Source organism: Zea mays, chromosome 1 (assembly GCF_902167145.1).
Source record: "Zea mays cultivar B73 chromosome 1, Zm-B73-REFERENCE-NAM-5.0, whole genome shotgun sequence".
Taxonomy (NCBI): domain Eukaryota; kingdom Viridiplantae; phylum Streptophyta; class Magnoliopsida; order Poales; family Poaceae; genus Zea; species Zea mays.
This window is the reverse complement of record NC_050096.1, coordinates 211,797,495-211,822,839: the sequence shown is the minus strand read 5'-3', so window position 1 is coordinate 211,822,839 and position 25,345 is coordinate 211,797,495. Positions and strand designations below refer to the sequence as shown.

General features: G+C 42.3%; 2 protein-coding genes and 1 long non-coding RNA gene across 4 annotated transcripts; 2 read left to right on the top strand and 1 right to left on the bottom strand.

The window, feature by feature from the left end:
• The first annotated feature begins 3,066 nt into the window (after positions 1-3,066).
• Positions 3,067-9,743, top strand: LOC103643227 (uncharacterized). Its single transcript, XR_002266368.3, has 4 exons — positions 3,067-4,154; positions 4,250-6,022; positions 6,128-6,151; positions 7,931-9,743. It is a non-coding gene; the product is annotated as an uncharacterized lncRNA (long non-coding RNA).
• Positions 9,744-10,291: 548 nt separating this feature from the next.
• On the bottom strand, positions 10,292-16,676 carry LOC100383835 (uncharacterized). Of its 2 annotated transcripts, none has more exons than XM_008647341.4 (3): positions 16,385-16,676; positions 13,013-14,109; positions 10,292-11,974 (listed from the first exon to the last, which is right to left on the bottom strand). In XM_008647341.4, the coding sequence occupies exons 2-3, from the start codon at positions 13,273-13,275 to the stop codon at positions 11,452-11,454; spliced, it is 786 nt and encodes a 261-aa protein (XP_008645563.1). In that variant the 5' UTR covers positions 13,276-14,109; positions 16,385-16,676; the 3' UTR covers positions 10,292-11,451. The 2 variants fall into 2 exon arrangements, with proteins under 2 accessions (XP_008645563.1, NP_001169938.1); NM_001176467.1 differs by having other exon boundaries at positions 11,040-11,974; positions 13,013-13,382; positions 16,385-16,601.
• A 4,355-nt stretch (positions 16,677-21,031) lies between these two features.
• Positions 21,032-24,852, top strand: LOC100194013 (ER lumen protein retaining receptor family protein). Its single transcript, NM_001359374.1, has 6 exons — positions 21,032-21,266; positions 22,712-22,911; positions 23,304-23,444; positions 23,530-23,610; positions 24,383-24,507; positions 24,597-24,852. The coding sequence occupies exons 1-6, from the start codon at positions 21,041-21,043 to the stop codon at positions 24,643-24,645; spliced, it is 822 nt and encodes a 273-aa protein (NP_001346303.1). The 5' UTR covers positions 21,032-21,040; the 3' UTR covers positions 24,646-24,852.
• Positions 24,853-25,345: the final 493 nt, after the last annotated feature.

Below are 25,345 nucleotides of genomic sequence, written 5' to 3'. Positions count from 1 at the left end.
TGTGAGAAGAAGATTTTTCCTTCTTCTCTTTGTGGTGAGAAGAGGAAGACTTTTTCTCCTTCCGTTTGGAGGAGTCCTTCTTCTTCTCCTTCCTCTTGGTGCGGGACTCTTCCGATGAAGTGCTCCCGTGGCTTGTAGTGGGCTTTTCGCCGGTCTCCATCTCCTTCTTGGCGTGATCTCCCGACATCACTTCGAGCGGTTAGGCTCTAATGAAGCACCGGGCTTTGATACCAATTGATAGTCGCCTAGAGGGGGGGTGAATAGGGCGAAACTGAAATTTATAAATATAAACACAACTACAAGCCGAGGTTAGCGTTAGTAATAAGAACCGAGTCCGCAAGAGAGGGCACAAAACAAATCGCAAGCAAACAATGAAGTGAGACACGCGGATTTGTTTTACCGAGGTTCGGTTCTCTCAAACCTACTCCCCGTTGAGGAGGCCACAAAGGCCGGGTCTCTTTCAACCCTTCCCTCTCTCAAACGGTCCCACGGACCGAGTGAGCTTCTCTTCTCAAATCAAAGCCGGGAACAAAACTTCCCCGCAAGGGCCACCACACAATTGGTGCCTCTTGCCTTGATTACAATGAAGTTGTGATCTCAAGAACAAGTGAGAAAGAAAAGAAGCAATCCAAGCGCAAGAGCTCAAAAGAACACGGCAAATCTCTCTCGCTAATCACTAAACCCTTGTGAGGAATTGGAGAGGATTTGATTTCTTTGAATGTGTCTAGAATTGAATGCCTAGCTCTTGTAAGTGGTTGAGAAGTGGGAAAACTTGGATGCAATGAATGGTGGGGTGGTTGGGGTATTTATAGCCCCAACCACCAAACATGACCGTTGGCTGGAGGCGTCTGCTCGATGGCGCACCGGACAGTCCGGTGCACACCGGACAGTCCGGTGCCCCTGCCACGTCATCACTGCCGTTGGATTCTGACCGTTGGAGCTTCTGACTTGTGGGCCCGCCTGGGTGTCCGGTGCACACCGGACATGTACTGTTTGATGTCCGGTGCACCGGTATGGGCATGTCTGACGTCTGCGCGCGCTGCGCGCGCATTAAATGCACCGCAGGGAGCCGTTGGCGTCGCAGGGAGCCGTTGCTCCGCTGTCACACCGGACAGTCCGGTGTACACCGGACAGTCCGGTGAATTTTAGCGGGGCGGCTGCCGCGCGAACCCGAGGCTGGCGAGTTCTGGAGACCGCGCTTCCTTGGAGCACCGGACATGTCCGGTGCACACCGGACAGTCCGGTGAATTATAGCGCGCCGGCTTCCGAGAATTCCCGAGAGTGAAGAGTTGGAGTCTGAGTCCCCTGGTGCACCGGACAGGTACTGTTCACTGTCCGGTGGCACACCGGACAGTCCGGTGCGCCAGACCAGGGGTGCCTTCGGTTGCCCCTTTGCTCTTTTGTTGAATCCAAAACTTGGTCTTTTTATTGGCTGAGTGTGAACCTTTTACACCTGTATAATCTATACACTTGGGCAAACTAGTTAGTCCAAAGATTTGTGTTGGGCAATTCAACCACCAAAATTATTTAGGAACTAGGTGTAAGCCTAATTCCCTTTCAGTTTGCTAAAGCATCCTGTACCCTAAATATAGAGTTTCAAATGGTCTTCTATGTCCTCCAGCAACGTCCTCTAAACGGTCCTCTAAATTTAGAGGACGCTGCTATATTCTCTCTATATAGAGTTTCTCTAAGTAGTCATCTATCCATTTGAATACTTTAAATAACCGGTTTAGCAAAACTAAAATATGTACAATGCATTTGAGTATGATAAATACGTATATAAAAAAAATAAAAAATAAAAAATATATCTAATATAGGTATTTGCGTATAGGGGACGTAATTTAGAGGACGTCGTTGGAGGGGAAGGAGATATAGAGAATGTAATCTTTTAGAGTTGAATATAGAGGATGAATTTAGAGGATGTTGTGATGCTTCGATTTGAATCACCAAGGGCAGAACTCGTGTAGAAGCCGGAATAAAGGAAGGAGGGATCCTTTTATCTGAAAAATAAATTGATGGTCCTATGGGTTTCGCCGGAATGAATGACTTCATCTCTAATGTCGCGTGGTGCTGTTCGTCTCCTGCCTGCTGTATCTCTTGCTCAGGCGCGGCGGGGAGGTGTCCGCGTTGCAGGGGAGGGACCGGGTCTGCCTGTGCGAGTTCGCCGGCAAGGACGGGCTGCGGCTGCTCGTTCCACATTGGCTGCATCGGCAGTAGTCTCCAACTCCACGTGCCCGCCGACGCTGCCGGCGGAGGAGGTGCCCAGGCTTCCATTATTGGTTAGCTCCGCCACTGCTCCCGTCCGTAGGAGGCAGCTCCACCACCTCCGTAGACAGTTTTTTAAAATAATAAAAATAAAAGAAGCTGTTAAAGTAAGGATGTTTTTAAGAGCAAATCCTTTTAAGGAGCTGTTGGAGATGTTCTTAAAACTCAATCGTTTTAATCGGATTTAGTATAATTAATTGATTAATCGGTGGATAAGAGGGATGAAAGGAAGGAGTTTAGTTTCCACTCATCACTTGAGTCATCCAGAAATCTGTACTACTTATTAAGTACGTAAGGGGTAGGCTGCCCCATTCCTGGTTCTGCCACCATTCTCATTCCCATTCCTATGCCTCTGTACAGCATTTCCCACACCCGTGGCCGTTTCCCATTCTCATTCCCATCCACACCCTCCCATTCCCACACATGTGCGCCGCTCTGACATGTGGGTCCCACAACTGTGACCTCTTCTTGGTTTCTCGTTCGTTTCCCATTCCCAAACTCCGCGCACGTGACCAAATTTTTAACAAAAAAGCTAGCTGTGTCTGTGTGGGATCAAAGCTCGTGTGCAACCAAGACTACACAGGCTGTGTCCGCACTGGAACTTATAAACAGGTGTGTGCACAGTTTAGTGCCAGATGTGGTACTAAGTTTGGCTTGCAAATACGAATTACACAATTTCTGAGAGGCCCATTTACTTGTTGTGGCCCAGACCAAAGCCCACTGTCGAAGCAACCGCCGTGGTCAGCGCCTCAGCTCCCCCACCCCCGCGCGCCGTCTCTCCCGTCGCCACAACACGACCTCCTCGCTACCGCATTCTCTGCCCCTCGCCCACCCTCGCGCGCGTCCAGCGTGCGCAGAGGCAGCGTCCCTCCCTCTGTCGTGCGTGGCGGTGGCGCCCCCTCCCTCTCGACCACGTGAGCGGGTGTGAGGCGAGAGATAGACGATGGTTGACTGCCTCGAGCATCGAAGAGCGGGGAATCCAAGGGCGAGATGATGATCCAGTTTGTGTTGTTCATCAACAAACAGGGCTAGACACGGCTAGGGCGGTACTACGAGCACCTCCATCGACGAGCGACGAGCCCTCGAGGGTCAGATCGTCCACAAGTGCCTCACCCGCACCAACTGGCAGGTTTGTCATCCGTCGGTCCGTCCGCATCGCTGCCTCATCACCCCTGATCATCCTTCTTCCCCAAGTCCCGTCTGTTGCTTCTTTCCCACTGATCCGACCATATCATTGCCCTCCTTTCCGGATCCACGAACCTACTGGGTTTGTGTTGATCGTCTTGGATCTGGATAGGGATAAAGGGTTTTCCTGCCCTTCTGATTTTCTAAGACTCCCGCTGATTTTGTGTTGATGCAATGTTCATTTGTGGAGCACCGGAACTACAAGGTCATTTACATGCTCTACATGTTCCAATTCTTCCTCGTCGGTGTTGGCAGCGATGAGGTGCGAACCACCCCTGTGCCATCTCTCAATGCCTCTTGCATTTGGGAATTCAGGCTACCGCCATGCTAATTTCGCTGTGATTGCAAACTGTGGATGAAGTCGATCCTCTGATATACCATTGTTACAGCCTGGGTTTAGCTGCTGCAATATATCTGTGCTCAACCTTGATTGTGATGACAATGGTTTGGCAGTAAACATTATTATGCAGATCTGTGAACCACAAAGATTACACATACCTCAAATAAATTGTCTTCCTTAAAGTCATAATAAGTTATTTTTTCTCATATTTTCTAGCATATGGCTAGCACCCAGCACTAGCAGACCTCATCACTTCTGAATTATTGCTCAGCTTACTTGCGGAATAGCTGGTTATGATTACCAGTCTGTTAGGAGATGGACAACATTCAAGAGGCTGGGTTATGGCCTTGTCGAGTGTGAGAAAGTAAAATTCTATTTTGTCCTTTTCAAATTATTGGACTTTTCCCCGTTTCATGCTGATGACCTATATCCAACTTACCATCAGAATTTATGACACAGATCTTTGTTCCAGTGCATAGAAATGCACATTGGTGCACATAGATATGACAATGCACTGGTTCCGGATGGCCTTCCCTATGAAATTGTTGGAGTTGAGCCAGGTTATATATGGTTTCAGCCAAACCTATCCTGGCGAATTTTCAGCTCTATGTGCAGTTACTCGATCTTATTATTGTTGAAATAGAAGTGTGCTCCATTTACAAAGAGCTCTACAGGTGAGCTCATGCCCCATCTCATTAAACTAAAAGTGCTACGTGCTTTAGACCCCAAAGAGAATTTTTATTAGGGATTGGATTATCGTACTATAGCACCATCTTCTGCACATATCTACTGTACATATGTTTTGTTTATATAGTTCGTTTATGACATTATTGCATGTCTGCATCTAGGTACTAGAATGACCCTGATACTCTTCAAAAGCACCTATATATTATCGACCCTTTGGAGTCTACACAAGCACCTAATCTTCTTTTTCTTGTAGGTATGGCCTCTATAATGCATGAGATGTGAAGGACAATATCAGAGAGCTTATGAATGTGAACCCGTAGGACTCCACAATATCCTTCTCATTGTCTTTGACAGAAAACAACGATCATGTGCAGTTTTTTTTTAAAAAGTAAAACAATATTTTGAATGCATATATCCTTGTTGTCTTCTGAAATAAAGGACCAATAATTGTATTTGCATATGGTGATTTTATTCAACATGCTGCTGTGAATATTAGTGTTTCAATTGGATCTTACTGCTACACTTGGTTGCATAGGTTCTGTCAAGTTAGCGAACACCACAAACCACTGATATGGTCTGCTGTTATGTCCTAATGCCCCATTCTGTTTCTGCTATTTATAGTATGCATTATATATAATTCTATTTGGCACCAGGAAAACTTGAACGTATGTGTTGATGCCTTAAATATGTCAGCGGATATCCTTGAAGGTTCAATGGATCAACATTTCCATTCGATAATGCAAAATCGCCATACACAACATAGAAGGGATATGGTCGATGATAACTTAACATCAGAAATAATTGAAGAAACTGTTAATTATGAAGAATTGCATCACATGTTTACTTTTATTTTTTATTGCTAATAAATCATCATCAATTGTTTATAGATAATCTATTGCATTTTACTCGATAAGGTATATTTTGCCTGGAGAACAGTTTCAGTTGGGTGGAAACTTATTTACCGGGACATATGTTTGCAAACGCAACAAGTTGCCTGATCACTTTTTAGAGTTTGTTTCACTTTTTTGTCCATGTCATTACGCGCCCCTTAGCAGTATACATTTATCAGTTGATTCAACCACAAGTTCGAATTCATTTTTTGGGCCCGCTGTTAGATCGAGTCCATGTACATTTATCATTTTTTGGAAACCAAATGGAGTTTAGATATCATGAATATCTAATGAGTTCACTGCATTTATTTTGTTATGTATACTCTTTTTGTAGTTTTATAATATAGTTATCTATATTCATCTGTTCCCTTTGGTTTATGAGGACAATTTCTCTTTATTGTGGATGGATGAGAGAGAACTATGTTCCTACTTTTTGGGATGCAATTGCTCCACAGCTCATGACACATGTAATATTTTTGTTAATGTTGGTACATCTTGATACATATAACACACAGTTGTGATAATAATTCGCAGCGTGTTTTATGATTTCTAATCCTCACCTTCTCTTTTCCAGTTGGGCTGCTATTTTACCCCGTGAAGTGTGAACTCCAACCAGGCCTCTTAAGTTAGAGTTAGCTAATATCCCGAATTACAGGTACTGATAGGATCTTAAGGTTTTAATGAGTTCTGCTTTGTTTTTCAATTATTATATAGTTAATATTTGTAGTGATGGATATGTTCACGCATTTGCTGTTTACAGAAAAGCAGGTGGTTACACCAACAGGTATGACATTGGCTCCTTTCTTCTTACACCTTTCTTCTTTTATCAGAATATCTATGTTCTTTGCCTCAAATTGGCTCTCTAACATTTTAACAAGGGAAACAAGTTTAGGAAAACTATTGTATCTAGAAACTTTGCATATTTTGATGGATATAATATATATTTGTCCCTGCTTAAATACACACTTCTTGATTCCCTGAAAGAGATCTAGATGTTTCATTTTCATTAGTTAATGAGTATTTTTTGTCTATCAGAGAAATAAGGCATATGTGTTATATGTCTAAAATTTTGGTGGACTTTGTCCTGTGTTAGCCTCTTGCCTCATATATTTTGTAAGATGGATGCGTTTGTTTCTCCATCCACCTTAATTTATATCATAAAGGAAAGGGTATCTGCTTTCTATCACTTTCTTTTTCATACTCTTCAGTGTTTTGGTTTCTGTATTTTGACTCAAAATTCAAATTAACTTGCTAGCATACTCTTTGCTTTATCCACTTGATCTGTACAACATTATAGCTTAGTGAGGCAACCGGTTTGTCTGCAATGGTGCAATTAGCTCAAGTAGCAGAACTAGGTCATATAGGATATTGTGCTACTAACTTCTGGACATTAATCTGTCTTGTGTACCTTCTCTAGCTTATTTATTTGACTGTTAGGATCCTTCTACCTTACAGCAAATCTGTCTCTAGCAATAACAAAAGATGCCACAAGCTAATGCATTTTTTCTATTGGGTTTTACACTTCCACTAACCATGAGGTTTGCATATGCCGTTTTCTTTGGAAGCACTGCTCTTCTCTTCTCCATTGTCATACTGGCTCTACCTCTACAAGATTAGAGGAGGAAATGTAGTGGTTGTATAGCTAGGACCAGTTTAATTAAACGAGGGGAGAATTCCTTCCAAAATATTAGATTGTAAAGACCTACTAAAGTGTAGAGCAGCATAGGGCACCTACATTAGACAAAAGTATGCTATCACAACCAGTTAAAAAAATATTAACATGTTTGTCATGAGTGTATTTAGGGCATACAACAGTCAGTAACTTGTCTATTTGGAATTACAATCAAGGATACAATTTCCTCGTGACCGGAGTGTTCGTTTTCTTCCTTTGTATGTAAATGGGGTTGTGACAAGTCGAGTAGTTAACTTGCAATCCCTGCAACAATAGGTGCCCCATTAGTGTCTGTCCCACCTCCCATTGTAGCCTGTAGAATGGAATTGAGGAAGAAGTTATATTCTTCTAAACTAGGTGTTTTTTCATCTTCATCCATGTAATTTATGATCTGAATTTGTTGGGCATTATGAAATGTAGTATCAATTGGGACAAATTGTAATGTTCTACCCCTATGTTTCTGAAGCAGTTGGAGAGGCTTTATTCAAAATGTTTGGGCACTAAAAATTGTTGAAGCACACACATAGACTCCATACCACCATCAGATATTAAGTAATGAAATGTTAATTTAGTTTTGTATTGGTTATTGCCAAAGAATTTGTGAGATAGAGGTCGATAATATATGTGTTTGTTTTTATGTAGTCATTCTGCACTTTTATTTTGTCGAATATTTTATACTTATCCTCTGCCATTAACTTCATCATTTGATCACATGTCGGAACAACAATTTTTTTGTTATTTATAAATCAAATGCATGTGAATTTGGAAACCATTAGTGCATGTAAGCAAGTTTAAATCAGGTTACCATTGGGTTAATATTTTTATACTTATCATTGGACATTAACTTCATCATTTGATTAGTGATTGATGTATTGTCTATCCCATGAACAGATAATGAACTGATAGTTGTTGGAGATGGTCATTCAGGTACCATATCTGTTCGTGCAGCTGGTAACGACCTTATAAGACCATTTGATGTTGCTGTTGTTGTACCCACTTGAGCTAGACCCTTTTCCATCGTACGCAACAAATTGATTATATGACATACTGATATTTCATGTCAGAGGATCAATCTCTTTCAGTTAGGAATCGACAGATCCAAGATGTAGAAAACTCTACTTTTTGTAGCACTACTCATTCTCTTTTTATTAACTACTCTCTTTTTATACATGCATGGATCTTTGAATCGGCTCTCTTTTAGATTTGTATATATGCTCGGATTCTCGCAACTCTTGTATTTGTTGTATTGTTATTTATTTAATAGAATCAAGTCCATAACAGGAAAACCACACTTGTTTTTAATGGAATGAAGTTCTTAACAGAATATGATTGTGTGCATATAACAATTATGTACATATAACAATTTTTTGTATTTGAGATTCGTCTGTACATTTTTTCAAACCCAAAACTTGTTTATCTATTTTCAGAAAACTGTAATTATCTATTTGTTTTGGCTAAATGAGGGGCAGATGATGATGATGAGACACCCATGGATATTGATTCGTGTTAGGTGGAATATTTTGGTTTGTCCGAAGTTTACCCGTGAGTTTTTGTTTACCTTTTGGAATAGAACTCCATTGTGTCTGTTTGTCCCACACTTTTCTTTCTTTTCCTACATCTGCTGGAACTCTGATCCATCTCACTTCTCAGAGCTCTTCTTCGTTTTCAATGTGGTTTGTTCACCTACTATGTCTGCTAGAACAAATTTTTTCAAGGAAAATTCAGAGGCATTATCAGCCGCAGCAGCTGTGGCTGCCATTTTCTTCACCGTGTTACTGTAGCAACGATAGAAAATGTTGAAACGTATCTCAACATTTTTTGGGTTGATCTGGTTAGTACGAAATACTTTCTCTTTTTTTTCTTTACAAGTACGGACGGCAAGCGCACAAGAACTGGACGCCTCCTCCCAGGCTCCCATGCCGTAAACAGTCGACGAGGAAATGCTCAAGAAAAGGAAGCGTCCCATTGGGCGGTGGAAGCACAGATGAGCAGCAGCCTCAGTTGCATCTACACTGCAAGCAGACGATCCTTTCCTGACATCTAGCGGCCACGCAGAAGCTGCAGTCTTCAGGTGCTGACCACGATTTCTTTGATCTGGAGAAGCTGAGCTTTGTTGCGCCATTGCCGTTGCACATGCGGTTGAGCTGGAAGATTTGCCCATAGGAAAATAATGCTGTCATATTTTTAGGCATGTCTGCTTGCTGTATTGTAAGACCTATATGTTAGCTATATTGCCATACAAAACACTAATTTGCAGAGCGGAGTTTAAATATGAGGACGAGGATTGGTAAGAGACTAAAGATAGTCGTGTTGGATTTGCTTTAAGACGCCGCAAAAAGAACAACCTGAAACTCTTAATTTGTGTAAGGGACAAGTATTTTAAAAATACATTGAATAGATTTATCGTTGCCACACTAAAATAAAGACTTGCTATCTGTTGCAGGAGTCTCATGGGAGTCTGCTCTGCAAAAAAACGCAGATTACCGATCTTAGATAGAAGGAAACATAGTGGGGGGAAAAGGAAGCTTTTGTTTTCTTGTACTATAGAATTAGCAATTCGTGCTTTTGTCCCGGTCTTAGTTATTCAGGAAACGAACATTGAATTTAACTGTGCAATTTTTAGACCCAACTTGACGATTCACATCTTTTGTGGGTAGTTCGCCCGTTTCACTTTCGTGGTGTTTTCTTGTAGCCTTTTGTCTGCCTGTTGCCAGACTCTAAGGCCGTGTGTGCCACACTTCATTTCACAGCTTTACATATTCAAGCAGTTCCTGCATCAGCTTTTTAGTCCATCCTTTAGAGATTGCAGGAACAAGAATGAACAAAAAACTTAATGATTGTGAATTCAATCAGAGAAAAAATTTCTTTTTTATGGCCATTGTTCCTTTGGAACGACATGCATGTCTCATTACACTTATTTTTCTATTCTTTTTCAGGTATCTTCCTATAGAATGCTTTGACCTCAGCAAAACACATATGTGTATATATAATTTATCGAGATATTATATGTCCCCGTTGCAACGCACGGGCACTGACCTAGTATATTTGAAGCGCCGCGCCACGTCAGAATTTCTACATATATATGTTGAAGAATGTACTCATGAACGTCACGTATTTTCACGAACAAGAATATATTCACGTAACAGGTGTCCTAGCTAAATAGGGGTTTGATTTCGACCGATTAATTTTTAGTCTCTCTATTTATCTCTTTTGATATCTAAATCGCTAAACACAGAAACATAGTGACTAGACTAAAAGAGAAATTCTCTCTATTTTTTATCTCTATTTTAATATCTGTGTTCGGCAATTTAGGTACTAAAATTTAGTCCTATAAACCAAATTTCCCTAAACTGCGCCACACAAACAGGCTCGCGCTCAAGCTTTCCACGACAGGGGTTTCCGAATCTTTCAGGGCTGGTTTGGTGGACAGGAAAATAGAGAGTATCTATAGAGAGAAATCAGTTTGCTATTCAATTTTGAATAGCATGGAGATTAGTCCCCATGAATCCCTCCCTGTCAGCCAAGTTATTGCCATCACCATCAGTGCAGTGGAGAAGTTCAACAGTGCTTACGACGCAACAAAGCCACCTGGTGAGCTTGGAAGGAAGTTAGCTCTCGAACAAGGCTTTGGTTTCTGCTGGCACTTCATTTTATTTCAGTCATCGGAGTTGGAAGAAACACGTCAGGATTTGGAAGATGGTTGGTTCACTGGCTCCTTTTAAGGTCCTGCATCTTTGTCAGGGACAGACATGGACGGCAACGGAACAGAGAAGGGAACACACCTTTGCCCTCATGAAAACTGGACTGACCAACCGCCGCAACTGGACTGACCAACGTGCAGAATCCAGGAAGGCTCTTGCTGATCCACGTACAGTCGTGTTCCTTTCGTCTCTGCCGTGCAACTGCTTAACATTACGCACATCAAAGTCCACAAGCCTGTGTGATGAGTCTGATGTTGGAACAAGGATGGTGAGTGTGAGTCTCTAACACAACATGTCCTGAACTCTGTAATTGCTCCACAGTTGCCAGGGACAGCAACAGGGAGATATCAAGATAAAACCTCGCTGTTGTACTGCTCAGAGCACAGCCTTAGCTTGCACAGAAAAGCTGCAACACCCTAACTTTGTTCATAGGATAGGATGCCTTGCATGGTTCGAACATTTGGGTCTAGTTCTTCAGCTTCTCGTACCGAGAAACATTAGGTTTCTAACAATACAAACCCCTTACTTTTAAGGGCAAGGTATCACTATTCTATGGTCAAGATATGCCCCATGCCTCTCTCTCTCTCTTTTCACAATCTTATTCTTGAAAGTGTTGTATCTATTTTCTATACTGGGAGCTGTGCAGTGCGCTCAAACTTGCAGTCTGTCTTCCTCCCTATTTCTTGAAATTGGACAGCCTTTCTCCGACATTTAGAAGTTCAATCCATTTGAGGCGCGGAACATTGAATCGTCCACCAAGTTGGAGCTGCACATGCCAAAATCTTGGTAGTCCAGCAGCCAGTCTGTTGTTCCGTCCCACGGCGACGTCCCCTCGACATCGCCAAGCTCATTGCCGTTGCTCATAAAACCCAGCCAAGACTCGTCCACTGACAAGTCGGTCTCCGACGGCCAATTCACCAGCAGTTCAGGGTCTTGGTCGCCGACGTTGCTGCCTGGCTCTGGCCAGCTGGACTGCTCCGATGAATCGGTGGACAGCGGAACCTCCCTATGATGGTTGTCATCCTTCAGGCTCAGCTCCTCTCTGGTGTCGCTGGATTTAGCGGATTCGTCTGTACCTGTGGAGTGTGAGGGAGCTGCCTTGGAGTTGGCTAGAGGCTGGTGCGTGGCCGGGTTGATGCCCATCTTGATAAGCTTCTTCTTGATGTGCGTGTTCCAGTGGTTCTTGATCTCATTGTCTGTTCTTCCAGGTAACTTGGCAGCGATCTGGGACCATCTGCACAGGTTCAAGTCATTAGGAGCACACAAAGTGGTTGTGATATTTTTTTTAGCTGGTTGTTGTGATATTTTGTTTCTAGAGAACGAAGCACATGAGCAGAAAGGGGGCAGCTAATCCTTTCCACCCATGTTTCAGCCAGCTGAACTTGAAGCAAATGCATAAATTTTACAGTTTTCCATTGTTTTCGCAATTGCGTGCTTCATGGTTTAGAACTGGAGTTTGCGCTACAAGTGAAGAGGTTGAGAATCACCTGAGCGGTGCTGTTACTATTGCCCTTCAATTCTAGTGTGCTCTTCAATTCACATGCAGGTATGAAATCCACATCGGTGTATCATTAACTATCAATTCAAAGTGCAACAACTAAGAAAAAGATAGCCATTATATTTGTTATTTTTGAGATAACTCAGCATTTGTAAGAGCACTGAAAGCATGAAACTACAAAGAGGTCACTGCTAAGTGCTAAACTAGGGACAAGCACAAAAAACAAAGGTAAAAAAATGATACCAATTATAGGGTTAGGGTTAGAATATGTAAGCTGCAATAAGCTCAATAACCATGAAAATCTTTTACAAACTCTATGTAAACTTGATTAACTGATCCTAGTATTGCAGGATTTATTTCTTTCTCAAAACTACACATTGTTTTGACTGGACTTTGCCTTTGTTGATAGACGTGGAGCACCAGGGGGGTTTGCCAACAATACCACATGCATGCATGTGACTGTGTTACTATTAATTGCATGAATTCAGTTGATTCTGAATTCTGCGGCATCATTTTACAGTAAGTAGAGCCGCTACACTTCGTGTAGACTTACAACACATAAGCTAGCTACTCTTAACCAAGTATTCCATCAACATGTTCCGCAGTTTCCTCAGCAGTTCAAAACTTAAACAGGGGAATTCACCCCATGCCAAGGAACTGATGCAAATAGCTCTTATTCTACCATAGCACAATAAAGCTAGAAGATGAATTAACATACAAATTGGAGTATATGCATCCATGCACGTGTTATATGTACCGTGCAAGTTAGTATACCTATTTCCGAGCTTGGCATGGAGGTCAATGACAAGCTGCTCCTCGGCAGTGCTGAGGAGGCCACGCTTGAGGTCAGGGCGAAGATAGTTAGTCCACCGCAGACGGCAGCTCTTGCCACAACGAAGCAGCCCTGCAAGTTTAGGCACTGCCCGCCAGCAGCACCGGCCATGTGTCAGGATGAAGCTAATGAGCTTCTTGTCCTCCTCCGCTGTCCATGGCCCTCGCTTCACCCCCTCCTTGTCACAGCACGGCTGTCTCCCCATTGATCAATTTACTATCAGCTGGCAACTTGTACTAGATTAACCACTGAGTTAACAAGGCTATCGGTATGCTTATATTGCATTTTATATATGCTGTGAGCCACCAAACTCTGCAGACAAACATCATATAAAAGAGCTGTGAAAGCTCCATTGCAACTGCAGTGGATGTCTGCCCACATGTATGTATAGCTCCGTGCAATTTCACTAAAAAAAATGTCCTGTGCATTCCATGCTTTTCTATTTGCTGATGTAGAAAGTGATGGTGATTTGGTTACTTTAGAGTAAACTGGAAGCAAGAGTTTAAGTCTGACCTATAATAAATTGTACCATGTCAAGCCCTTGCTAAAAAAACAGTTACAAATCGTGCGGCAGCATCATAGGGTACTACTACTAGGGTTGATAATCATGTTCATTCAAATGAGATGTGTCAGCATCTTTGACCAAGCTGATTATTTACTTCAATATTACAATATGGTACAAAAGGATGGTGTGATCTTAATTAACTAGCATACTGAAATGAACAACACCCTATTTGCAGATAAATTAGCTCAAATTTCTAGTTAGCTATCCTTTTCTAAACACGGGAATTTGTTTGCAGATGATGCAACAGGAACTAAAGTATGATTATCTCTAAGTATTGAAGCCTCCATTCCCCACAAAAGCATATATGTGTGCCGCCCCTGTTGCCATCTTAAGCAACTATATCTCACCAACCATTTTATCATTGTGTTGCACTATAACAGATAAACTGGAGTACGGTAGGGGCAGAGGGAATTTCTGGTGGAGCGGTGAAATGCATTGAGATCGGAAAGACACCAACTCATTCTTCTGCTGAATCTGCATATGCAAGAAGCTCCAATCTGTGAAAGACTGTGCACTAAAACTAGAGCATCTTATTATTTATATAGACAAATATAACACAAGACAGAAAGTTTAACAGATTATTATTTCTACATAAACACAATCCAATCCAAGGAAAATGTTAGCAACTGCTGATAGAACAGCATCAATCTTCTGATACACAATGCTAACTCATTCTTCTGCATGCATCTTGTATAAAAAATAAGAGAAAAAATGTCCATGCAAACAAAATGCCCACACCATAAAAATTGCAACTGTTTAATTGTTACTCTCAGAGTCTGTGCACTGTTGCTATCCCAGGTAGCGATGTGTGTTTCTGTGTTGAAAAGTAAAAGCAGTAAACAGAAGTTTGCTTTTTGAAGAGAAGTGGCAGATGAAAACAATAATTTCCTAGGTCATAGGTATCATCCATCCAGCCTTCCAATATTTATCAATAAGCTATAATTTGTGATGTACATTTCCATGAGACATAATGCAGATGAGCAGATCACACACTAGCTATCATGACAAATACTATCATTTTGTTCCTAAAAGATAATATGAAAACTTCTAAAACAACTGTAAAGGTAGTACTCAAGGATCTACCATCATACGAATTTTCAGTTTCACATTGCAATTCAGTTGAGTAGAGAAAAAGGCAAGGGGAGAAGTGTGTCAATCCTAAATCCTAACTTCTGTTTGTATCCTTTACCCCTTAGAATTCATCAATAGATGGTTGTTAATTACATCAAGATGAATCAAACAAGTGATATCGTCTCATATAGGTTCTTAATGGTAAAATTTTGTCCCAGATTTACTTTTTACCAAACCATTTAAGTTTCAATTTCTATGTAACCCTACCAGATGAATCAAACTACCAAATTCCCTACTTGAAAGTATTAGCCTATCATTCCAAGTTCAATTGTGATTCACCAATGATCAAGCTGATCAATGAAATGGACAAAACACGCAGAAGAAACTAGAAATTCACCACCAGTTAGGCAGTTACTGACAGATAAAAGTATAAAACCACAGTATAGTGCAACATCCTAGCAAAAGACTTGTATTCCTGAATCAGACTTGGTATTCCTGAATCTTCCATGAACATGACTACTGCTCACATTACGAAGACTAACTTTAGGAGATGCCACTAAAAGAGAATGGGCTGGGTATCGCTACATCCCGTCAGACTAATTCACTGATTGACAGCCTGGATTACCAACCTTCCAGCTATGAAACAGTGCAACTGATGTAGATTGACAAGGGGAAAAAAGTCTTGATTAGGGGAGGCATTCTAAATATTTAGGCCTTGAAATATGATCACCTAGCCACTTTAGTTTTGAATTAAGTGGTCCTCAGTACCACATTCCACAAGCTTTCGGCACAAGAACTTTCTGAAAGGGTAAAAATTTGACTATGCTTACAAAAAAGATTGCACCTACTTCTCCAAAGAGAAACCAATTTAAAAATCCAGCTAGTAAATGTAGCTTCTATGAGCCTCCAAGTGCTCCATTATTGGTTACAAAATTTTGCAGATAATTAACAAGGTATTCCATTTGAAGAATTCAGTGGAGCCGGCTATACTGACGTCTTCATGAAGAATGGATACCGACAACAAAGTTGGAATGTTCCTGTCGTGCATTCAATCTGCAGTATTTGAGGAAGCTACTGGTATTACACACTTTCATTCAATCTCCCATCTGAATGCAGCACATGCTGGATTATCTGAGCACAGAGGTACAGGTCTTGCAAGGAATCAACAGCACCACCAAAGGGAGAGGACTGTCCTAGTACCTACTTGATCACTCCCTGCGACCAAATTCCATGACTTTGAGCATGCTATTCCGAACAAACTCTCATCCCAAAACGTGGGAAGTCCAACCCTTTTGCGGAACAAACACCTGACATATCAGGCCGCTGTTTTAACCACGACAAGAGATAAAAGATGGGGATCCCCAAGCTGACACCTCTGAGCGTAAGTAGGCCTTCGATCTAGCTAAGCATTGCAGCGAATTTTGGATGGCAAGCCTCGGTGCATCCGAAAGCACAAGGAAGACGCGCATGACCTCGTTTCGCAGCGATTACCGTGTCGGCCATACACGAGCTGTGGAAGCGGAACTCAACAGCACAGGGAGGGAAGGAAGCATAGCATCAGGTCTCCGTCGTCCCCACCAAGATTAGCAAGGACTCGAAAAAGCTAAGCTGGGTACCGCAACTCGCAAGCATGTGGCTGCAAGTAAATCGAGCGAGGAGACGCAGAATCTCAACTCACACTGATGACCAGGCGCGGGGATGGTGACCTCGCACCCTTGCGCAATCCCCATCTTGCACGGAGCCACGGACGGCCTCAGGGGAGTGGGACCCGGGTGCACGGACTCTACCGGCCTCCTCCTGGTTCCTGCACACTCCGATGGCGATGCCCGGAGGCCGGAGGGCAGCCGAGCGGCAGCCGGCGGGTGAGGTTGGATTCCGTGGGTCCCATGGCAGCGGGCGGCGGGCGCGTCTGGAGATGTGACAGTTTTTTTTTTTTTGAGAAGGTGTGGGTGAATGGACGTCTCCCGCGAAACACTACGACCAGCCCAGATAGCAGCGATTTGGGCCTCTGCAAATCGCAGAGGAAGCTGTAAGAGAGAGTATTGGACCATCAATACAGCCCCAAGTATGATTCCATCGGCCGACGGATTCCCAGACCAACACATCCAGCCCATATTGAGACTGGCCCGCCGGGCGCCGAGTAGGGATAAAAAACGGACAAAAAAATGTCTCTTCCGTTTCCATCTCTTCATTTCTAAAAAATGAATCAGGTTCAGAATAGTCGGTAACAAAAACAGAAACAGGATAAACAAGTGTACACAAATGAATAGAAGCGAAAATATCAAGTGGAAACTCATAATTTATTATGAACATATATAATATTGATGGCTAACTAGTGATTGACTAGCAAAGTAACAACATGAAACAAGTAGATAGAAAGGGACGACATTTTATTGTTGTTAGCTTGCTATTGACAAATATATAGCTATCACTGGTGTTGTTTGAGTCTTTATGTCACTTGTCGTTGAGAAGAGTCTATGACTAGAATAACGTCTTGTGCTATAATTTACCACCTAGAGATACGAAGCTTTAGCTAATGCACATATAGAGTCGATCCAGGATTTTTCAAATACGAAATAAAAATGGATTCAACCGAGAAAACAGAATCCCGTAAAACGGACAGAATAGACTCTCTTCTGTTTTCGACCCATTTTCAAAATTTTCCCTAAATTTCAAAACGGACGGACCTGTCCATTTTATCCCTAGCCAACACTGCATGTCGCACAAGCAGGGGCGGATCTACGTTGAAGACGTGTTGTCCTTAGACAACAACGATTTTTTCCATAACCCAGTACATATCTAAACTCATAGTGGATGACAACATCTCAGATTGAAGAAGGTCCTCATTTGTATCTATATCTTGTTTACTATTTATTAAAACGGTAGTGTAGACCACATGCACAACCATGCCCCCGCCCCTGCCTCCCCCGCCCCGCCCCCGCAACACAGATTCCGCCCATGCCACCACGTCGTCCGCAACCCCGTCCTCTTCTTTCCCGTCAAGTCGCTGGTTGTGCCGCTACCTCCCTTCTCGCCTCCATAGCCGTGCAAAGATGCCCGCTCGCCACGACGTTGCGTTCATCCCTATGACGTCGCAGCCAGCCTACAGTCTGGTCGCGATAAAGCCTGCTATGGAGGACAGCTCATCATCCTCACAGGGGCAGCTCGCGCAGGCGCAGCCTTGGCAGCAGGAGGAGCCAGGAGCCCCACGCTCCAGTTCCCACACGACGATAGTCGCGCCCGCCCACTCGCTCACCGCCGCCCCACTAAGGGCCCCTGCTCACCCTCTTCGGATTGTTCATGCAATGGGATTTATTCACAGAGATCTCAAGTCAGATAATCAATTAAGATTGCTGACTTTGGAATTGCTTGGATCGAAGTGGAAACATAAGGTCTCGTTTGGTTTGGAGTGACTAAAGGTTAGTGATTAAAGTTTAGTCACTTTTAGTCTCTAAAGAAGCAAACATCGTGACTAAATTGAGGTGACTAAACTTTAGTCTTTAATCACAAAGTGATGACTAAAATAGATTAAAGTAATATTTTTATCTTATTTGTCCTTTCCACTTTCTTTTTCAGCAAATATTCACTAATTAATAGAGGTATAATACAGTCATTATTCTCAGCAATTAATACTCTTTAATCCGATTTTAGTCATTAATGAATTTAGCGACTAAACTTTACGCGGCCACGGCGACGTGGAGTATAGGACAGCGAGTCAGCGACCGCGCTCGCCAAGCCCGCCGCTGCCGACTTGGCCTCCGCGCTGTCGTCCTCTGCTGCCCTCCTGCCCGCCCGCGCTGCCGCCCGAGGACAAAACGCGGCTGCGGCTGCTCACTCTGTTGCCAATGGCGGCTCTTATGGCCACCTCACGACGACGGACACCGAGGCAGTGAGCGGAAAAGCGACTAAGCGAGCATGGAGTTCTTCTCGGACACCATGCTCGATGCTCTCAGCTGTTGTGACATCGAGGGCTTCGCGCTCATGGATGGACAAGGACAGTGTTTGGACGGCGACGGGCGAGGGTCGCTCTCACCATGGCCAGTGGGGCTTGATTCCTTGACTTCGATGGATTTGATCTCTTCAGGGCACCAGCAATCGATTTTTGAAGCAGAAGAAAAAAAAGAACATGTTCAAAGAAGGGAAAGGGTTTGTTTGGACTTGTTTGGACCTAACAGATCCGAACCGTGAATAAGTTCTTAAGTGACAATTTTAAAGTTTATGAACTAGATTGACACAGTGTGATAAGGTTATGGATCAAAAATGTATTTTATTTTACTTATTTCCTTATATAAATGTTATTTGGCTCCACTAAATCACCCTCTCACACATAACCTCCACTAAATCCAATAAACAAATTGCACTTAGACTTAACACAACATCAAAACCAACGATTTAGATCACTAGATAAACCTTTCTTTCTTACTCACTTGTATCAAATAGACAAAATTATTTGGCTCATTTCTCCTCTCTCACTCGTGTTGTCACACACTATATACTAGTAGTTGTTAGATCACACATAACCTCCACTAAATCCAACAAACAAATTGCACTTAGACTTAACACAACATCAAAACCAACGATTTAGATCACTAGATAAACCTTTCTTTCTTACTCACTTGTATCAAATAGACAAAATTATTTGGCTCATTTCTCCTCTCTCACTCGTGTTGTCACACACTATATATATACTAGTAGTTGTTAGATCACACATAACCTCCACTAAATCCAACAAACAAATTGCACTTAGACTTAACACAACATCAAAACCAACGATTTAGATCACTAGATAAACCTTTCTTTCTTACTCACTTAAATTAAATAGATAAAATTATTTGGCTCATTTCTCCACTCTCACTCGTGTTGTCACACACTATATACTAGTAGTTGTTAAAGTTAGCTTAGCTCCACCACCTGACACAGAAGATCAATGAAGAGAAGAGTGAGCTTGTGGGGTCCCCTCACCGTGGGCAGCTAGGCGATTGCCCCACTGTGCAGTTGCCGCATGGGGACTCAGGGTTGGGGAGCTCTGTTTCTCGTGGTGTTGGTGATAATGGGCTTATCATGATGGTGTTTGGTTCTCTAACTAAAGGTTAGTCAAGGTTAGTCTGTGTCACATAGGATGTTTTAAAGTCAATTACGAGTACTAAATATAGTCTATTTACAAAACTAAATATGTAAGATTAACAGTGAGGCGAATTTTTATTAAGCTTAATTAATTCATGATTATCAAATGTTTACTTGAGCATTACATGGGTGAATCATAAATTAATTAGGTTTAATAGGTTAATCTTGCCATTTAGTCTTAATCTACGTAATTGATTTTATAATTAGACTATATTTAATATTTTTCACTAGCATCAAGTATCTGATGTGACAAAGACTAAATTTTAGTAATTGCATCCCAGCACCCCCTATGTTTAACCTTAGACTATAATCTGACATTCATATCTTATCTACATAAATAGGCATTGAGACTATGACCAATATATTCTACATATCATTATACAAAACACGATTTTTATTGTAGATTGTATTATTTATAGGGTGTAGTTTGAATTGAAAGATGGAGATGAGTAAGTTATTGGAGATAGTATGAGGCATACACATTTTAAGCATTTCTCCTTGAGCTATGCCAATTGTCGTGTCTAAATAAAGAAGAAAAAGATTATCTATTTTTCTAGCCTTGTTTCTTAATTATTTTTATTAAATACATGAAGACAAATAAATATTTAAAAAAACTTGCGTGAAAAAACGGTTATCTAATCAAAGTTTATAACACAATGATCGAAATTAAACTTGTAAAATTCATGAAAAAAATCTGAAAAACTATAGATATATTTCATTATTTATCCTATCAATATATATAATTTCAAATTCTAGTTAATACTATATTAATAGATATAATAACAATAAATTTTATCATTTTCAAACTTTTATATTAGTTTTTAATATACTTTTTAATATGTAATAAATTAGAATTTAAAAATTATGTAGTATTAGAATATATAACTAACTATATTTATAATTTAAAAAACAAAGACAATTTTATTGTAGGGAAAACTTGATAACCTTTACCATTGTCGTAGCTCCACATGCGCAGACCATGACCATCGTTGCCACGAATCGAAACAGCTGCAACAACCCGACCGGACTCGACCCAACCCAACCCAACCCGTCCATAACCCCACCGGCCCCTCCGCCTCGCCTGTCCCAGGCTCCCCAGCTCAGGTCCTCACGCCACGCACGCACGAGCCGGAGCCGAGGGCGCGCCCATCCGGACCCAGACAGAGCTCGCCGGCGCCTGCGCCTCCACCGTTCGGCAAGCGGGAGGGAGATGAGGGGTTCGTCGCGGAGGCCGGTGGCCGTGGTGATGGCCTGGGTGCGTCGCCAGCCGCCCAAGGTCAAGGCCTTCCTCGCCGTCGTCGCGGGGATGGCCGCGCTCGTCTTCATCCGCTTCATCGTCCACGACCACGACAACCTCTTCGTCGCCGCCGAGGCCGCGCACGCGCTCGGGATCGCCGTGCTCATCTACAAGCTCACCAAGGAGAAGACCTGCGCCGGTCCGTCCCCCCGGTTCCGCCACCCCTTCGTTCTTACCTTACTGCTATATAATTGCATCCCGGCGGCGCTATCTGCTCGATCCGTTGGGCTCGCTGATCTTCGATCCAGATTGCTGAAGCCATGCGTTTTTTTACTTTCCTCGCGTCTATTGTGACCGAGCATCCGGTGGTCCTCCGTTTATAGCACTCTCAGTACTAAAGCATATTCTTAGTGCTAGTCGTGTTGCCTGTTTCGATGGATTTTTTTTTGTGTGTGTGTGTGTGGATTTCCGGCCTGATTCGTTCAAGGCAGTAGATAATTTCTCTGCTCTTTCGCTTAGGGTGCGTGCATCAACAGGTCAAGCTCGAGGTAATTGTTAATTTCTTAACTGAATACTACATGCGACGACTTGTGCTGTAGTGGGCACTGTAGTCGAAGGAGTTGGATATGTGTTTGCTTTCTGGGAAGGATAGGATGCTTTCTATGACAGTATCTGGGTGAACTAAGAGAAGGATACGAGCTTTTGCCTGCTTGATGCGATGGGTTCCCTTGCTTAAACTCGACCATGTTCGTCTATCTATTTACTTTTTGGTTTATGGAACCATCTCTTTCTAGATGTGGCAATGTCGACTCCATGATTTTTGTGGAATGCCCACAGTCATCCTCGTACTAATTATGAGGGATGAGGTGGTGATGAATCAAACCATTACATTTCACAAACCAAACAAAAAGGTGACCAGTGAGAAGATAAAGACCCCTTTCCCCAACCAAATTGGTAGCTGATTCAGGCAGTTTATACTTTAGCTTGGAAATGCAGTAGCATTATTGGATTTGTATGGCATATGAATGGGATATTCTGTGACCAGCTCTTGTCTGTGCGATTGTGCGAATTTGGGAAGATGCATCTGCTGGGTAGGGGTCCTTTTGCTGGGAGGACGCCACCACCATCCCCTGGTGTGCAGTCTTGCTGCTGTCTTGCAGATGGTCTGGTACCGTGGTGGTGGCTTTAGTTTCTTTTGGTACCTATGCATTTGTCTTATTTATGGAATTGTTGCTTTCAGCACCTTTCCTGATCCACTTTTCAAAAGGAGTATGTGCCTAAATGCCTTGTTAATGCAAAATCAAGGATTCATTGAGGTGTATAAATCTAGATATTTTGCAATTTCAAAATAGTCAATGGATAATATTAGTGGGATGGTTACACATCATCATTATTTTTTAATTACTATATTACCATGTATATTGTGGTTGTCCTGTCGTAACAATATGTGGATAGCCTAAGAATCTATCCCTTACATGACTTTTGACATTTATGTTTACACACAAGACTAGATCTGAGAACATGCACTAAACTGGCATATCCATTTATGTTGAAAATTCCTCCCTTTTTTAGTTTTTTCATGGTTCATGATGTTAAAATTTCTGCTCATACTCTAATTTTGTGCAAATTGTGCATCTCTTTCAGGATTGTCACTCAAGTCTCAAGATTTGACTGCCTTATTTCTGGCTGTTAGGCTGTATTGTAGTTTTGTTATGGAGTATGACATCCATACAATTCTAGATACAGCTACACTTGCAGCTACTCTTTTTGTTATTTACATGATTCGGTTCAAACTGAGGTCGACATATATGCTGGATAAAGACAACTTTGCCTTGTACTATGTGGTAAGAACAGTATTAATCTATTAACTTCAAAGCAATGTGCATCTAGGGATCTTATACTGGCTTTTGCTCTGTACAGTATAGGCTGTATTGCGGATATGGATCCATAAGCTGTAGTTTCAAAATGGCTATTTGTTTCACACTGCTCTGCTTGCCCAGACTTTGTACCACCAGCAAGGGCATTTCTGGCTGTATACTTTAGTCTCACATGATCACTATCGCTGCTTTGATGATATAACTTGTAGAAAGAATTTTACCTCAGATCACAAATTGCATCTGTGCTGCTTGCTATTTTTGGTCATTTTATGGTTTGCCTTTTTTTTTCTTGAAAGGAAAATGGCAGGGGAGGCCCCTGACGTGTTGTCAAAATGTATCTAACTATGTTTCCTTTCCAGGTATTGCCCTGTGCTGTGCTAGCGCTACTTGTTCATCCTTCAACATCGCACAACATTGTGAACAGAATCTGCTGGGCCTTCTGTGTTTATTTGGAAGCAGTTTCAGTGTTGCCCCAGTTGCGCTTGATGCAAAATACCAAGGTGGATATCCAAAAATGCATGGGTGTTTAAAACCATATCCAATCACTGTATATATCTGATACTGTATTTCTATTCTTTTCTGCAGATTGTGGAGCCGTTCACAGCTCATTATGTGTTTGCGCTGGGTGTTGCAAGGTTTCTTAGCTGTGCACACTGGGTCCTTCAGGTCTTCCCTTTTTATTTTCTTTTAAAAGAACTACCATGCTAGTTTCATTTTTTCTGGACTAAAGAGTCAATTGGCTATCTATTTCTGAGGCCCTAATGTTAGTAGAGTATGAACATTTGTCTTCCCGGTCAGTTAGACTACGGACTAAATCGTTGCAAAGGTCTGGACTTCCAAGATATCACAGGATGAAGATAACAGTATGGAAGCACAATTATACACAACAATTCAGTCACCATAGAGGATAGACGAGCAGTGATTAATGAAGGAAAACCAAATTTGTTGCAAACATCTGGACTTCCAAGATATCCTTCCTAGGCTGAAAGCACAATTAATCATTTATACAAAAAAATTCAGTCATCATAGAATATAGATGAGCAGGCAAAGCATTTTATTAATTTAGGTGTGATTTTCTTGTTATTGATATCATCACCTGTGTTTATGTTCCATGCAAAACATGTTGGTATTTTTCTCAGTATCTGCACTTTTAGCTGAAATTTGTTGCCCGGTATTTTACTGGTCGTTGGGTCCTTGTTGACTAGTGAAGTTAGGTTTGAAGAACGCTTGGATCGACGTTCCTTATGAATATTTATCAACAGTATCTCCTGTTTAGGGTTGTCTACTAGGAACCTTGTGGTTGTCATGCATGGAGGAAATATCACCTTAACTCTTGGTTTTTAGATGAACGAAAGCTTGAACTCGTGTTATCGCAGAGTCCATGTCCTTCTCTGAGTCCAGTCCATCTGATATCAGTTTCGACTACTCTGATTTGTAGGTTTTGGACACCCGAGGCGGATTGTTGACTGCGCTGGGCTACGGTCTGTGGCCTTCAATGGTTCTCCTCTCCGAAATCGTCCAGACATTCATCCTTGCAGATTTCTGCTACTACTATGTGAAGAGGTACATATCACATATGGTCTAGCATCTATTATCAGTCGTGCGAAAGCATTGAGCATCGACTAACGAGTCACTTCTGGCGGCACACGCAGTGTTTTCGGCGGGCAACTGGTGCTGCGGCTTCCGTCCGGGGTGGTCTGAAAAACTGCAGCGAGAAAGAAAAGCATACTGTTCGTCCCTTCTGTGTTAGATCATACAAAGCGACAGTCATTGTGCTCCTAGCGCCCAAACTTTTGCACTCGTAAAGTGGATTAGCAGAGGGCCGTTAATTTTTTTTTTCAGTTGTAAACTGTTTACGTGAATGCTGTACCGATACCGTGATACCGTCTGACTTTTTCATCCATGCTAGAGTTGAAGCAGGTAGCATCCACATCGAGTTGTCGCATTTTCAGACTAGAGATCAGATTCTCCGATGCCAGTGACTGTTTATCTTTCATTCTAGTTTTTCTTGTGTCGTCGAAATAGACGAAATGTGAGGACGCACTGCCACTGAGTAGCAGACTAGCAACGCTTTTGTGTGGCCTGACTTGCTTTGGAGCTTGGTTTTGCGTGTGCAAAAGTGGCCACAAGTTTCAAAACTTTCCATTAAACCTGTCTTCCGTTGTGCTCCATCAGCAATTCGGAGTCCCACGTTCTCTAGACTACTGACTAGACTGGACGAGGTGCTCTCAAGTCTCAACCGGGTCCCCCACTCACGTAACTGTCCACAAATCCAGTCTACACACCGCGCTAGGGCTGAAAAAAGGCGCGAGCGGGCTCGAACCCAGGGCGGCTTAGAGCCTGTTTGGTTCAATTTTTTTCTGACCAGTTTTTCCGAAAATTTATCTGTGTAGAGAATCTG

What these genes read in the sequence shown, in the direction of transcription:
- LOC100383835 (XM_008647341.4), bottom strand. Translation starts at nt 13,275, where the DNA reads ATGGGGAGACAGCCGTGCTGTGACAAGGAGGGGGTGAAGCGAGGGCCA. An exon ending in CATGCCAAGCTCGGAAATAG is followed by an intron (nt 11,975 to 13,012) that starts GTATACTAACTT and finishes GAACCTGTGCAG; the next exon opens with ATGGTCCCAGATCGCTGCCA.
- LOC100194013 (NM_001359374.1), top strand. Translation starts at nt 21,041, where the DNA reads ATGAGGGGTTCGTCGCGGAGGCCGGTGGCCGTGGTGATGGCCTGGGTG. An exon ending in ACTTTGCCTTGTACTATGTG is followed by an intron (nt 22,912 to 23,303) that starts GTAAGAACAGTA and finishes TTTCCTTTCCAG; the next exon opens with GTATTGCCCTGTGCTGTGCT. An exon ending in TGCTACTACTATGTGAAGAG is followed by an intron (nt 24,508 to 24,596) that starts GTACATATCACA and finishes CGGCACACGCAG; the next exon opens with TGTTTTCGGCGGGCAACTGG.